The sequence below is a fragment of the Papaver somniferum genome, chromosome 3, assembly GCF_003573695.1.
Source record: "Papaver somniferum cultivar HN1 chromosome 3, ASM357369v1, whole genome shotgun sequence".
NCBI lineage: Eukaryota > Viridiplantae > Streptophyta > Magnoliopsida > Ranunculales > Papaveraceae > Papaver > Papaver somniferum.
The window spans coordinates 2607426-2620226 of record NC_039360.1 but is presented as its reverse complement, the minus strand read 5'-3'; the positions used below and the strand labels follow the sequence as shown (position 1 = coordinate 2620226).

At 34.6% G+C, this 12801-nt stretch overlaps 1 protein-coding gene across 4 annotated transcripts; it reads right to left on the bottom strand.

Moving 5' to 3' along the window:
• Positions 1-3905: 3905 nt before the first annotated feature.
• On the bottom strand, positions 3906-9224 carry LOC113355142. 4 transcript variants are annotated; one of them, XM_026597927.1, is made up of 4 exons: positions 5461-9152; positions 5061-5375; positions 4864-4966; positions 3906-4618 (listed from the first exon to the last, which is right to left on the bottom strand). In XM_026597927.1, exons 1-4 carry the CDS (start codon positions 5577-5579, stop codon positions 4604-4606), a joined length of 552 nt encoding a protein of 183 aa, XP_026453712.1. In that variant the 5' UTR covers positions 5580-9152; the 3' UTR covers positions 3906-4603. The 4 variants fall into 4 exon arrangements, with proteins under 4 accessions (XP_026453712.1, XP_026453709.1, XP_026453711.1 ...); XM_026597924.1 differs by lacking the exon at positions 3906-4618 and adding an exon at positions 9163-9224 and having other exon boundaries at positions 4767-4966; positions 5461-7808; XM_026597926.1 differs by lacking the exon at positions 3906-4618 and adding an exon at positions 9163-9224 and having other exon boundaries at positions 4767-4966; positions 5461-7787.
• Positions 9225-12801: the final 3577 nt, after the last annotated feature.

The window sequence follows — 12801 nt, the reverse complement described above, 5'->3', positions numbered from 1 at the left end:
TCATACAGATGACTAACAAGTGCTAAACATGCTAAAGGAAAGAAAGGCCATTTAAGCATTGTTAGAAAATACATGCATCTACATACATTTCAGCTTCGCATCGAGAGTAGTTTTTCCTGCCCATTGTGTGCTTCGTTTTCTGTTGGCTTCTACTAATGGATTTTTCTTGGATAGTATCTTACGAATACACAAGTCAAAATTAATTAGACATGAATGTTTTAACAGAACTTAAATGCAAACATTTTAGATGTGGGAACTTACTTGATGCTCTTCACTATCCCAAAGTTTTACAAGAGACTTTCACTGCCCTTCGGTTAACGAATTGGGTTTATCTTTCAGATTCATTGCATGCGTATTTGTGAGCTTATAGTGTTTCCTTTCACATTTACCCTTCTTGTCTTTAAATATTCCACCAGCAATAGACATGGTATGTTGTTTATGACATTCATCAACAACAAACAAATCCTGAAATGAATAAAACAAAAAAATTTCCATTCAGTTCATAAGTCACACAAACAATCCTTAAGTTCACTGCAGAGTATGTTCACCTTAAGTTCGGCCCACAACCAACTTTTAGCATTGTCATCTTGCAAATTCCAAGAGTTTTCCCAGTTCCAACGGCGAGATTGTTTGAGCAACACACCAATGACACCGGAATATTTCGCTTTATCTTTTTTCATATCCCAATAAACCATTTCCCTTTCTTTCTCCTCTTTTTTCTTTCCAATGAAAGATGCAAAAGTGGTATCACCTCGCACCTTTCTCTTTCGATGGACATCAACTGCTTAGAGAGTAACGTAAGCATTTTGTACACGGTTAACTAAAAATACATCTAGACATAACAGTACCCAATATAAAAATCACCAGTAGATTCGGAATTGGAATGCTCTCCTTGCTCCCCATTTTGTTGATATTCCATTCTGTATAAAACAATAAGGTTTCCTTTATAATCATACATCAGAAGAACACTTAGAATGGAATCTATGAGAGAACTGTTGGAATATGCTAATTTTTAATGTCCACATCTAATCAAGAAGCTCATACGTAAATATAAAAAAAGAGTGAGTTTTAAGCAGCAACACTAAGAAAAAAATATTCAATAATTCATGAAGTTCCGAACCTAATGTACTACATGGCTTCTCTTACTCGTTGTAGCTCCGTTTCCTTCTACTTTACTGAAGTATATAGCATGTTTGCCACTGACTTTCACCTATTATAGTATCATTTTACAGACCTTGGGACTTAGGAGCAAACATGAAAGTCATGTAATGCAATTATGCCTATTTTTCTCGATGTCAAGATGCGTGTGTCATTGTGCTTTAAACTAAAACCCAATAAACATACCCCCATTCATCATGCGTATTAACAATCAAATATGAGAACCAAACCAAAAAACAATTCTTGCCAAAAACAGCAGAAACCTTATAAGAAAGGGAAAGATAATAGGGATTGAAAACTTACTCTTTAAAAAATGAATAACCCTACAAAAAAAAAAATCAGAAAATCGAAAACCCAAATTAAAGAAAACCCCTTTTCGAATTAAAATTTTAGAGCGGAAGGAGGTGAGAAAATGACCTGAATAGTCTATGGAGAGTGAAAAACCCAAATTAATCCGAAGAACTTATTATGATCGATTGGAAGTTATTTAACCATTGATATAAGCATAAAAATGATATACCTTGATGTTTTTCATCTCAGAACTGATAATCCTCTAGAAAAGGTGTATCTCTTAACATCACTGGACTAATTTTAGGGTTCAATTTATAGATACTCCAAAACATCAAGTGGGAATAATCGCGCCCAAAAGGATTTTCTTTTTATTTCATCCCGCCCAGAATGAAAATGTTAGGGTTTAAATCGAAAAAGAATTGACAGAGATTATTCCCGCTAAATGTTCTTCTCAAAATACTATTGTTTTCATCAGATTTTCATCCTACGGCGATGCATAAATATTTCCAAAATTCCAGACTAAATCTTCTATGAATAACCCCTAATTCCCCTTTTCCTCTAACAAACTTTCCCTAATTTGAAACGAAAATATCTCACGAAATTTATCCTCGTTATCTCCGGTTCTTTCTGTACTCTGCAACTTTTTTTTTAGGAAGACAAAAGAAAGAAAGAAAATTGAGGATTATGTCACTCGTGTATTAGTTTGGTCAGGCCAGGTGTAAACAAGGGAACGAAAAAGAAGTTAACATTTTTAATCCGAATTTTAACCTTTTGTGAGACGGAAACTTCCATACCTTTGTTAATACGTGGCTTCCACTTTTATAACTTTGTTATGATATATTTGGATTATGACTCATTGAGTCATGATATATTGGGATAACAGTTTATATTGATTAATCTGTGTCAGTGGACATTGGATCCAAGCCACCACATATACAAAGAAAAAATCCATGTTATGTTTTTTTTTCCTTAACATGTTTTAATTTTTTAATTGTTATTAAAATGTTGTTACAAGGAATTGGTAAGGAGCCTAGCAACAGTTAAAATACTCGATATGACTAATTTATGTATCCATTTCCAATTAATTCAATCAAATATTTCTAATTAGTTCAATCAAAACATCCACAGTTCTCTTAGAAGATTACTCTACCAAACTAGATATGACTAATTATTATCTAAGTTAATCCAGTTGTGTCTAGATTTACATAATTTGATAAAAAAATCATTGGATCATAGTCATTATGAGTAATTATACTCGATGCGACTAATTTATGTATGTATTTCCATTTAACTAAATCAAAATGTCCATAATTTTTTCAGAAGATTACTTGATCATACTCTCTATGACCGATGATCACATAATTTAACTCGACCATGCTCAATTTTGCATAATTTAATTGAACTTACTGGATCATAGTCACCATGAGTGATTATACTCACCATGACTTATGTTGAAGGATTTTTTAATGGTTTCCTACATTATTTTCGAATGATCTTTATCGGAAACTTTAAGTTAATTGAAGAATTGAAAGCTAGATAGTTACTCTTTATCGAAAAACTAAAAGTACATCCAATTGATATTGAGTGTGTCCTGAACCATAGTGAACAAACCTCGTCTGGACAATTCTCGAATGATCTCTTGGAGAATTTTAAGCTATTAATTCATTTGAATTTGGAAAATTGAAAGTAACTCCACTAAAAATGCATCAACTTCATATGAGTATGTCCATAACCATAGTTAACAAAACTCGTCCGAACAATTTTCGAATAATCTCTCGGAGAATTTTGGCCAACTAATTCATTTGAATTTGGAAAATTGAAAGTAACTCCACTTGACTCCATAACCATAGTGAACAAACCTCGTCTGAACAATTCTCGAATGATCTCTCGGAGAATTTTAAGCTACTAATTCATTTGAATTTGGAAAATTGAAAGCAACTCCACTAAAAATGCATCCACTTCATATGAGTATGTCCATAACCATAGTTAACAAAACTCGTCCGAACAATTTTCGAATGATCTCTCGGAGTATTTTGGCCAACTAATTCATTTGAATTAGGAAAATTGAAAGTAACTCCACTTGACTCCATAACCGTAGTGTATAAACCTCGTCCGAACTACTTTCAAATGATCTCTCGGAGAATTTTGAACTACTAATTCATTTAAATTTGGAAAATTGAAACTAAGTCCACTAAAAATGCATCCACTTCATATGATTATGTCCATAACCATAGTTAACAAAACTCGTCTGAAATTTTTTCGAATGATCTCTCAGAGAATTTTGGCCAACTAATTCATTTAAATTTGTAAAATTGAAAGTAACTCCACAATTTTGGGCTACGAATTCATTTAACTTGTTAACTTCCATCAAAAAATTAAAAGTGCATTCATGAAATCTAATATGTTCCGAACTATTGATCACAAATGTTGTCTAATCAATTTTCAAATGATCTTCGTCGGATAAATGAAAGAAAATAAAATTTAAGTGAGAATTGAAAGTAATTCAACCTAAAATAAAACAGGAAAACATCAAATAAAAAGTAGCATTCAGTAGTAACTTTGACTTTATGTTAGACGAGATCATCTCTTTCACACTAACTAAAATAATCACTGTGATCAATATCACTGTCATTATTTAGATCTCCTTTATCACCGTCAGTTGTACTTCTAATCATCTCTTCGCATCCAATTTCATTTCGGGTACAACTCCCAAAGTCTTGGCCAATTTCAGTCGCACTAATTACGTTATCTGTGTGGGATGAATCTTCTTGGATAAGCTCAACTTCCGATGTCCCCAAACTGTAGTGATCCCTTGCCTGCATTTTAAGTACAATTTGGCGATTCTTGTCCTTATTGTCCCGAAGATAAAAAAAATTGATGTGCTTGCTTTGCAAGCATAAAAGGTTGATTTTTGGCTATGGTTCTTGTGAAATTCAACGACGTAAACCCAAATGCATCTCGTTGCTTCTTTCTTGTCTCGGTAATATCCCACCAATAACAATCGAATAAAACAACTTGGTTCCCCCCGCGATACTGTAATGCCACGACTTCATCTAATCTACCGTAATAATCAATAGATTCAATACTATCTTTATTTGAAGTCTGTACATTAACACAAACACCGTTGTTCTGTGTGTTTCTGTTCTTCTCATGATCAGTTGTGTGAAACCTAAACACATTCACAATATATCCTTTATAACAACTAACTGATTTTTTAGGCCCATAGGATAGGATTTTAATTTCCCTTTTAACTATTTCACCATCTCGCTTCATTTCACAAACTTAATAATAATAAGAAAATGGGTATGTTCAAAATATTTTTAATCAACATTGAATAATAGTTTCCATGATCATACTGTGTTAAGCTGTTCTAATCTAAGGCTCAAATTGAGTTCATAAGATACAAACACTTACATGGTTCTCGAACCAACTACCGAATATTTTGGCATGCCAATGCTCCAACTCATTATCACGATTTTTCCCTCCATATTTATCACGAATTGTTTTCTTGTGTTTCCTACATAAAAGATTCAATCAACTGTAAGTATATATATATTAAATCATCTACCAACTCATAATGATTTTTATTCAACATCAGAAAGTAGACTTACTCGATGAACGGAAGAAGTTCATCACAATTACTCAACACATACATTCGAGCTTCCTCCCACTCACTGTCAGATAAATTTCGGAAAATTGGTTTCCCTAAAAAACGACATGCTTCTTCAAAGATAGGCAATTCATGACTAGATGTTGTTGCACCATCACCATCACTATTTCTCCCTATCTGGTTGAACTTTGTATTAATCTCAACACTCAAGTATCTCGAGCAAAATGTCAGGCATTCATCAACAAGATACACTTGTGCAATCGATCCCTCAGGTTGACTTTTATTTCGCACATACTTTTTCAAGGTGTACAAGTACCTGATAAATACAGGAAAAATTCATACACCAGTAATAAACATCACTAGAATAATATTCTACTCACTATTTAACATTATGTACTAACAGTTCGATTGGATACATCCACCGGTAATGAACAGGTCCAGCAATTATCGCTTCTCCTGCTAGATGAATAGGCAAGTGTGTCATAATATCGAAAAATGAAGGAGGGAATATCATCTCCATTTTGCACAAAGTGAGATAATTTTTTTAAGCGCCTCCAAATCTTCGGTTTTCAATGTCTTGGAGCATAATTGAGTGTAAAAATCAGAAAACTCAACTAAAACTCTGGTTACGTCATCGTGTAAGATACCACGCACCGCAACAGGAAAAAGTTGTTGCATAAGAACATGCCAGTCATGACTCTTTATCCCGGGAATCTTGCATTCTTGTACCTGAACGTGCTGCGAAATATTCGATGAATAACTATCGGGAACCTTTAGGTCACGCAAGAATTGACAAATTTTCCTCCTCTCTGCCAAAGACATGGTATACTTTGCTGGAGGAAGGTAGAATTTGTTGTTCCCCAAAGCTTCAGGGTGAAGTGGTCCACGTATACCCAATACTTTCAAATATTCCCGAGCGTTCAAGTTATCTTTTGTCTTACCCTCTATGTTCAACAGTGTCCCTATCCAACTCTCGCTGTTATTCTTCTCGGCATGCATAACATCAATATTGTGTAGTAAGAGAAGATCTTTCCATTAAGGTAGTTCGAAGAAAATGCTTATATTCTTCCAATTATAAGGAAACTCATTGTCATCCCTCCTTCTTTTCTCCCCACACACAACATGTTCTTCCTTTCCAAAAGTGATTTAATGATAACCACGGAACTGTCGAAGAACATCCTCACCGGTTAAAGGTTTTGGTGTACTATCATGTTCCTCACCGGTTAAAGGTTTTGGTGTACTATCATGTTCTTTGCGGCCATTAAACGAGCTCAGGTTGCTTCGTAACCGATGACCAATAATTAAGAATCTCCGATGCCCTAAATAAACATTTTTTCTCCCATTTCGCAATCTTACTGAACTTGTATCCTTGTGGAAACATGGGCAAGCGAGATAGCCTTTAGTACTCCATCATGACAGGTTGGCATATGCTGGAAAGTCATTAATAGTCCATAAGAGAGCTGCACGCATTTGGAGGTTCTGCTTGGAATAAGCATCATACGTCTCAATTCCCTTTTTCCACAATTCCTTTAGCTCTTCGATTAGTGGCTGTAAGTATACATCAATATTATTCCCAGGACCCTTAGACCCAGGAATAAGCAAACACATGATAAAATAGGGTTGCTTCATACACTTCTCTGGCGACAAATTATAAGAAGTAAAAAAGACTGGCCATGTACTGTGACCAGTACCCATAAGACCAAAAAGATCGAACCCATCACTGGCTAACCCGAGTCTAACATTGCGACGTTCTGAACCAAATACCCGAACTTTTCGTCAAAGGTTTCCAACATTGCGAGTCTGCCGGATGCCTTAAAACACCATCTTTGGTACGCTCTTTATCATTCCATATCATATCCTCTGTGGTTTTAGGGGACATATAATACCTTTGAAGCAGTGGTATTAACAGAAACCAACTCAAAACCTTGGCAGCTTTTCTCTTGGTTTTCTGTTTTCACTTGCTACTTCTTTTCTAGATTGACATGTACCTGATATCCATCTAGATTCACCGCAGGCATCGCACCTTTACTTATCACGATTATCCTTCCAATATAACATACAATCATTTGGGCATGCATCTATTTTAACACATTCCATACCAAGATCTCGAATTTTTTTTGTGCTTCATAGTAATTCTTAGGGATACTGCTATCTGGAAAAGTTTTCGTGGACCTTAATAAAGTACAATACTCGTCAAAAGCTTTGTTACTCAACCCATTAGTACACTTATGGTGTAACATCGAGACAAGAAAAGATAATTTCGAAGTTGTTGTACATCTAGGGAATAACAGTGTTTCTGCATCTTTCAACAACTTATAAAATTTCTGGGCCTCCACATGCGGCTCATCTGGAATACGATCATGCTGACTTATCCATTTATATTGGCTTGATCTGGAACTTTACCATCCCCAGCGAAAAACCTTGATTCAGGGAACGCAGTTTGTAACATCCCATGCATATCACCCCCACCTATAACATTTGTGACTTCTTCCTCAACATTATTAACTAGCTCTTCAGGTTCTCCATGTTTTGTCCAACGAGTGTAAATATGTGTTATTCCATTCTCTCGAATGTGCTCTCGCACTACATCTCTACCCAAGCAGTTCACATTATTGCATCTCAAACAGGGGCAAAAAATACTCCCACCTAAATCAGGAGTATGCTGAGACCAAGCAAAATTTATGAATTCATCGCATCCACGGAAATAGTCAGGACGACATCTACCCTTCTGCATCCAACTTTTATCCATCTAAGCTTAACAATGACAAAACAACCAACTCATGCCAAAAATTTCCCACCATTAATTCAATATAAAAAAATGAAATGGTTATGTTATATCATATGTCAAGTTAGTAAAAAAATTTGATAGTTTTGTTATATTAAAATATCAAATGCAGTACTGAAACTTTCTATTATAGAGAAACCAATTAGTCACATTTGGAATGTTCTTCGAAGGAAGATGAAAATCAACGTACTACACAAATAAAATGAAAAAAAAGTAAGTTCTCTTCTTGACTGTTCACATTCCTATTCATGAAGGCGGCATTGAGCAGGGAGAGATACTTATTACAAATCTGCACGTATCCAAGTCTAACATAATGTGCACAAGACTGCTAAACTCTTGGAGGTTTCTGTAGTATGAAAAGCCATGATAGGAGATGGGAATGAAATAAAAGTATAAAGATTGAGAAGATATGCAAGATGTATTGGCTTGCTGTTTCAAGTAATTAATGATATTCTGGATGTAAAGAACTTCGAAAAGCTGTGCCATGCTCGTTTAAGCACTTGAAATGTTTGATGTCGATTTTAAAACTCAATTTCATTGGATGTCGACAGCATTTTGCCTTCCGTAAGGAAATACAAAAAAGAATAGTTCATAGTAAAATCAAGAACGTTGAGAAAGATTTGATGCTAAAATCACCACTCACCAGCCATCAACTGGTTTAATGATATTACGAAAGGGTAGTCCAAAAAACAAAAACGAATACTGACACTCCAAATGCATACGTTATTTAACAACCAGCCGTGATCGTCTCCGTTAATATAAAAACCAGAACAGCGGGGAAATATTTGGATATTCACAGGGCAACATACCTAAGTTGATGGGGATATAGAAAGCTAAAGAATTTGCAGATAGGTTAGTGATGAAACCTAAAGAGCTCTCCAGATTGTAACCTACATGTATGATTAACCGTCCAGTGCCAAAATCATTGTTGACAATTAAAATTTCACATGAATAATATTCTACTCACTAATTAACGTTATGTATCCGTTCGATTGCATACATCCACTGGTAATCAGCATGTCAGGCTATTGTCATAACTACTTGGGACTATCCCGGAGTAGAACAGGGTGCTGGTAATTTAATAGCAACACAATCTACACAGATGTAATTACAATTGACAAGTCTCAGAGATGTGATTACTATCCGCATAGAAGCTCTTACGATTTTTACGAATTAACTATTTCAGAAACACTAAAATCAAACACTAATAATCAAACAAGGGTTTTTCCCTAACTAAAATCAAACCCGTATATTAAGAATTAATATACAATACAAATTTAGAAAATGATCAAACTGTAATAAAATTAAGAAACCATACCTCAATTTTTGATTAAGAAGGGGTCAGTTCACCTGATCTGCGAGAGACGAAGAAGCTTTTTCTTTTGTTCGTTATGAGTATGTGAATGTGAAACTGATATAATATTTTTGGAATCTTTTCTTATGCACGTGACGTCACGTGAAATAAAAGCCTCTTTTTATTTTTAGATAACTCATCTAATAAAAAAACTATACCTTTTTATTTACAGCTATAGCCACGAGAGTGTGTCAATAGGAAGTCAATATATTATTAACTACATTATTAATAAATATTGCTACAATGATGTGGCAAAAATCTAAGTTATTACCACAGCTAAAAATTAGGTGAGGCAACTACTTGTGCATGTAGCAATAGATCTTCTTTAATGCCACACCGACAACATGGTGAGGCAAAAATCCATTTATTGCCACATTATTTTTGAATGTGTGGTAAAGTAGCGTAGCAATAGACTCATATTTTTGTAGTGGTATAAACACAATTTCTGGGCTCCATGTGTATTACATACCCTTAGCCTTGCATTGAAGAACATATGCACTTTTAAAGATAGTCAAATGAATGTTATAACATATGTAGGGTGTGTATGGATCAGTGATAGAATTACTGAAGTGGTATTGATCAAAAATTTTATCATGAAACATTCCATGAGATCAGCCATCTTTAATGAACATGTGTAATTAAAATGGTTTACACATGCTGAAACACGCTTTGCATCTAATGTCATAATGCTTCGGGGATTTAAAAATGTTAAGCGCGGTCTCCAGAATTTGGTACTCTGTAATGAATGAGTTATGTACAAGGATGATCATTCTAATAAAGCATCATTTATAAGAGAGAAAATTTTGGATGTTTGTTGGTGGGATAAGTTAGAGTACGTTTTTCTTGTTTAAGAAAAACATGTTTATATTGCATATATTTTGCTTTTGCTTAAAATTTTTCGGCACAATTGATATGTTCCATTATTGTGTATGAATTGCTTTATATGATCCAGTTGTTTTTGTTTAAGAAAAACTGTTGTTAGAGCACTGCTCGATCGAACTCGCAAGCGTTGCTATCTCCAGCTTGTTTGTCAAGTTTAGTTGCCATAACTATAAGTCTTGATTTTTAGTCTACTTATAGCTAGGTCTGGATTAGGATAGAGTGTAGTTGAGCTTTAGACTTCACGACGTTCATTGATTGAAGAAAAAGAACTACTAAGGGAGCTTGTGGAACTTCATCAACAAAATGTATGTGGAGACTTGAACTCATTTATCACTCAAAAGTCTATTTCTACTCTATCTCCTATTTGAGACTAAATTCGTATAGCTATATGAACTTCAATTATATACATTGATATCTTAAGCTGATTTTAACTCGCTTACATATTTCTAGAAATATGTGTTGGTAAGCTTTCGCTTTAACCAAGTTCATCTTATAGCTTGAAAATTACTTTGAAGCTAATAGTTTGTGTAAGACAACTATTGTCGTCTTCTAAGAATGTTTCAATGATTGAAATGAGAGTTTAGAATAATTAACCATGATTAGATATAACATAGTATGCATACTTGTACGCTAATTGTTGCAAGTTATTCCAAGTACCGTAACCATAGTATGCATACCCGTATGCGTACTGGTTGGTTAGTTGAAAGTCCGGAAACTTAATACGCATACCCGTATGCATACCGGCATAAGTTCAAGTCCAGAAATTCAACTGAGTTTGGTGGTATACGATAGTATGCGTACCCGTTCACATATTGGCAAACCCGTACCAAGTTTAGACACTTAGGTATGCGTACCCGTTTGCATACTTGAGTAGGTTATGTTCTAAAATCGGTTTTTTCATGAACTAATACATTTATAAATCAAGGAATGCAATCTTTTACAAATCGTGGCTATAATGTTCATGAATTGTTTCAAGTGAATCAAAATCGATTTTCCTTCAATTGTGTCTTTTATACTTCTATGAGAATATAAACAATTGAACAACTCTATAACTAGCTTCATTTGAGTCATTTGAACTAGTTGTGTTAAGATGCACAAGGTTGATATGAAAGTGTTCGTATGGCTAACTTTGGTTAACTATTGTTGAGACAACAAGGAGTATACATTTAGGTACGGTTACCCATATCTAAATGAAGTCGCTTTTCATTTGTGTGTAACAAGCTAAGTTCGATCTAACGGTTGAAAGATATTATCTTGAGTCTAATCATGTTTTCGTCTAACGATGAATATTGAATGCTTTGTTACCAAGGTAACATTGATTGCAAACCCTGATTTCAAGACTATATAAGGGAGAACTCTAGCAACTGGGAAACATAATCCCCACACCTCATGTGTGATACTAGTTGCGACTAGAGTCAATTTTCCTTTAACATAGGTTTTTCCTAAAACCATTATAGGTTAACGACTTAAAGACTTCATTGGGATTGTGAAGCCAACGTTTCTGATCTTGCTTTATTCTATCATATTGAGTACTATCTTCTCTAAGATTTTCTCGAGATTTAATCTCCGATAGGCAAGATAAAAAGTAGCCACAAACATCTTCGTCTCATCGTTTGTCATCCCACAATATCTTGTTTCGCTGCCATACGATTAAGATTATTATGAGGTGATTGATATTACTAGGCTGTTCTTCGGGAATATAAGTATGGTGTATCAGTTGGCTCCTGTTCACCTTGATTTATCAAAAGACTGAACAGAACTCATAGGTATTTAGTACATCAAAAACTTTGTCTTGCTAGTTTTGCTAGTTTGGAAACAAGCTCTTTATTTTCGAATTTGGAAATGCATTTATACCCAACAAATCTGGGTGTATTTCTGTGCTCACGCAAATATCCAATTCCCTACCTTTTCGAATTTGCTTGAGTTGCACAAGTCTTGGGCTGTCTAAAATGGTTCCTCTTGCGGTAAAGTTATGTGGAGATGTATCTCTGCAGGCATTTGCTGGAATGTCTGGTTCAAAAGATATTCTAGATGTTACAATGGTAAGAAACGATCAGTTGACGTACGGATTGCAAAGTCAGCTCCTTTCACTAGGCTTATGCCAATTGTAATTCTAACTTTAATAATTTGTATCTTCAACATGTAATTGCTAACCGGAAGCTTTTGATGTTTGATCCTCTCCAATGGCTTCGAGGTTTGGGTTTTTCTTTGTTGTTATGTTTTTTTTTTCTTTTTTTCCTGCTTGGCGGCTTGCTTTGTGCATCTCTTGTAATTAGCCTATCTTCTTAGTACATTTTCTATTTAGTCAAGCGAAAATAGATAATGACGGTTAAAAAATAAAATCTATAACTGTCACAACAACCATTGTGCATGAATAATGTTCAAATATTTTATAATCTTTTCAACTATTTTATAATCTTTCAGAGACTTGATAATGTCAAATTCCGAATCCGATCAGAAAATTCAACAGAAATTCTAATCGGAAGGTATGACAAGGTAGAGTCTACTTTTATTGTAGTTTACATGGATGACTGCAAGTTGCAACGAGGGTGCATAAAAATTTGTATAACTTAAATCACTTCACATAGAGAAAATAAGAAATCACACCAAATTCTTATTTATAGCACGTGTACCTAAGCTTATACGTAGAAAACTAGACAGCATTCCCTCCTAGCTGAAGGTCGTCGTCCTTATTTAGAGGGACAAGGTCATAGTCATCCA

Excerpts from the sequence above, each read along its gene's own strand:
- LOC113355142 (XM_026597924.1), bottom strand. The coding sequence starts at position 5,579 with ATGGAGATGATATTCCCTCCTTCATTTTTCGATATTATGACACACTTG. Across the intron at positions 5,376-5,460 it reads TGGATGTATCCAATCGAACT|GTACTTGTACACCTTGAAAA; the intron begins GTTAGTACATAA and ends TGTATTTATCAG. Across the intron at positions 4,967-5,060 it reads GAACTTCTTCCGTTCATCGA|GAAACACAAGAAAACAATTC; the intron begins GTAAGTCTACTT and ends TCTTTTATGTAG.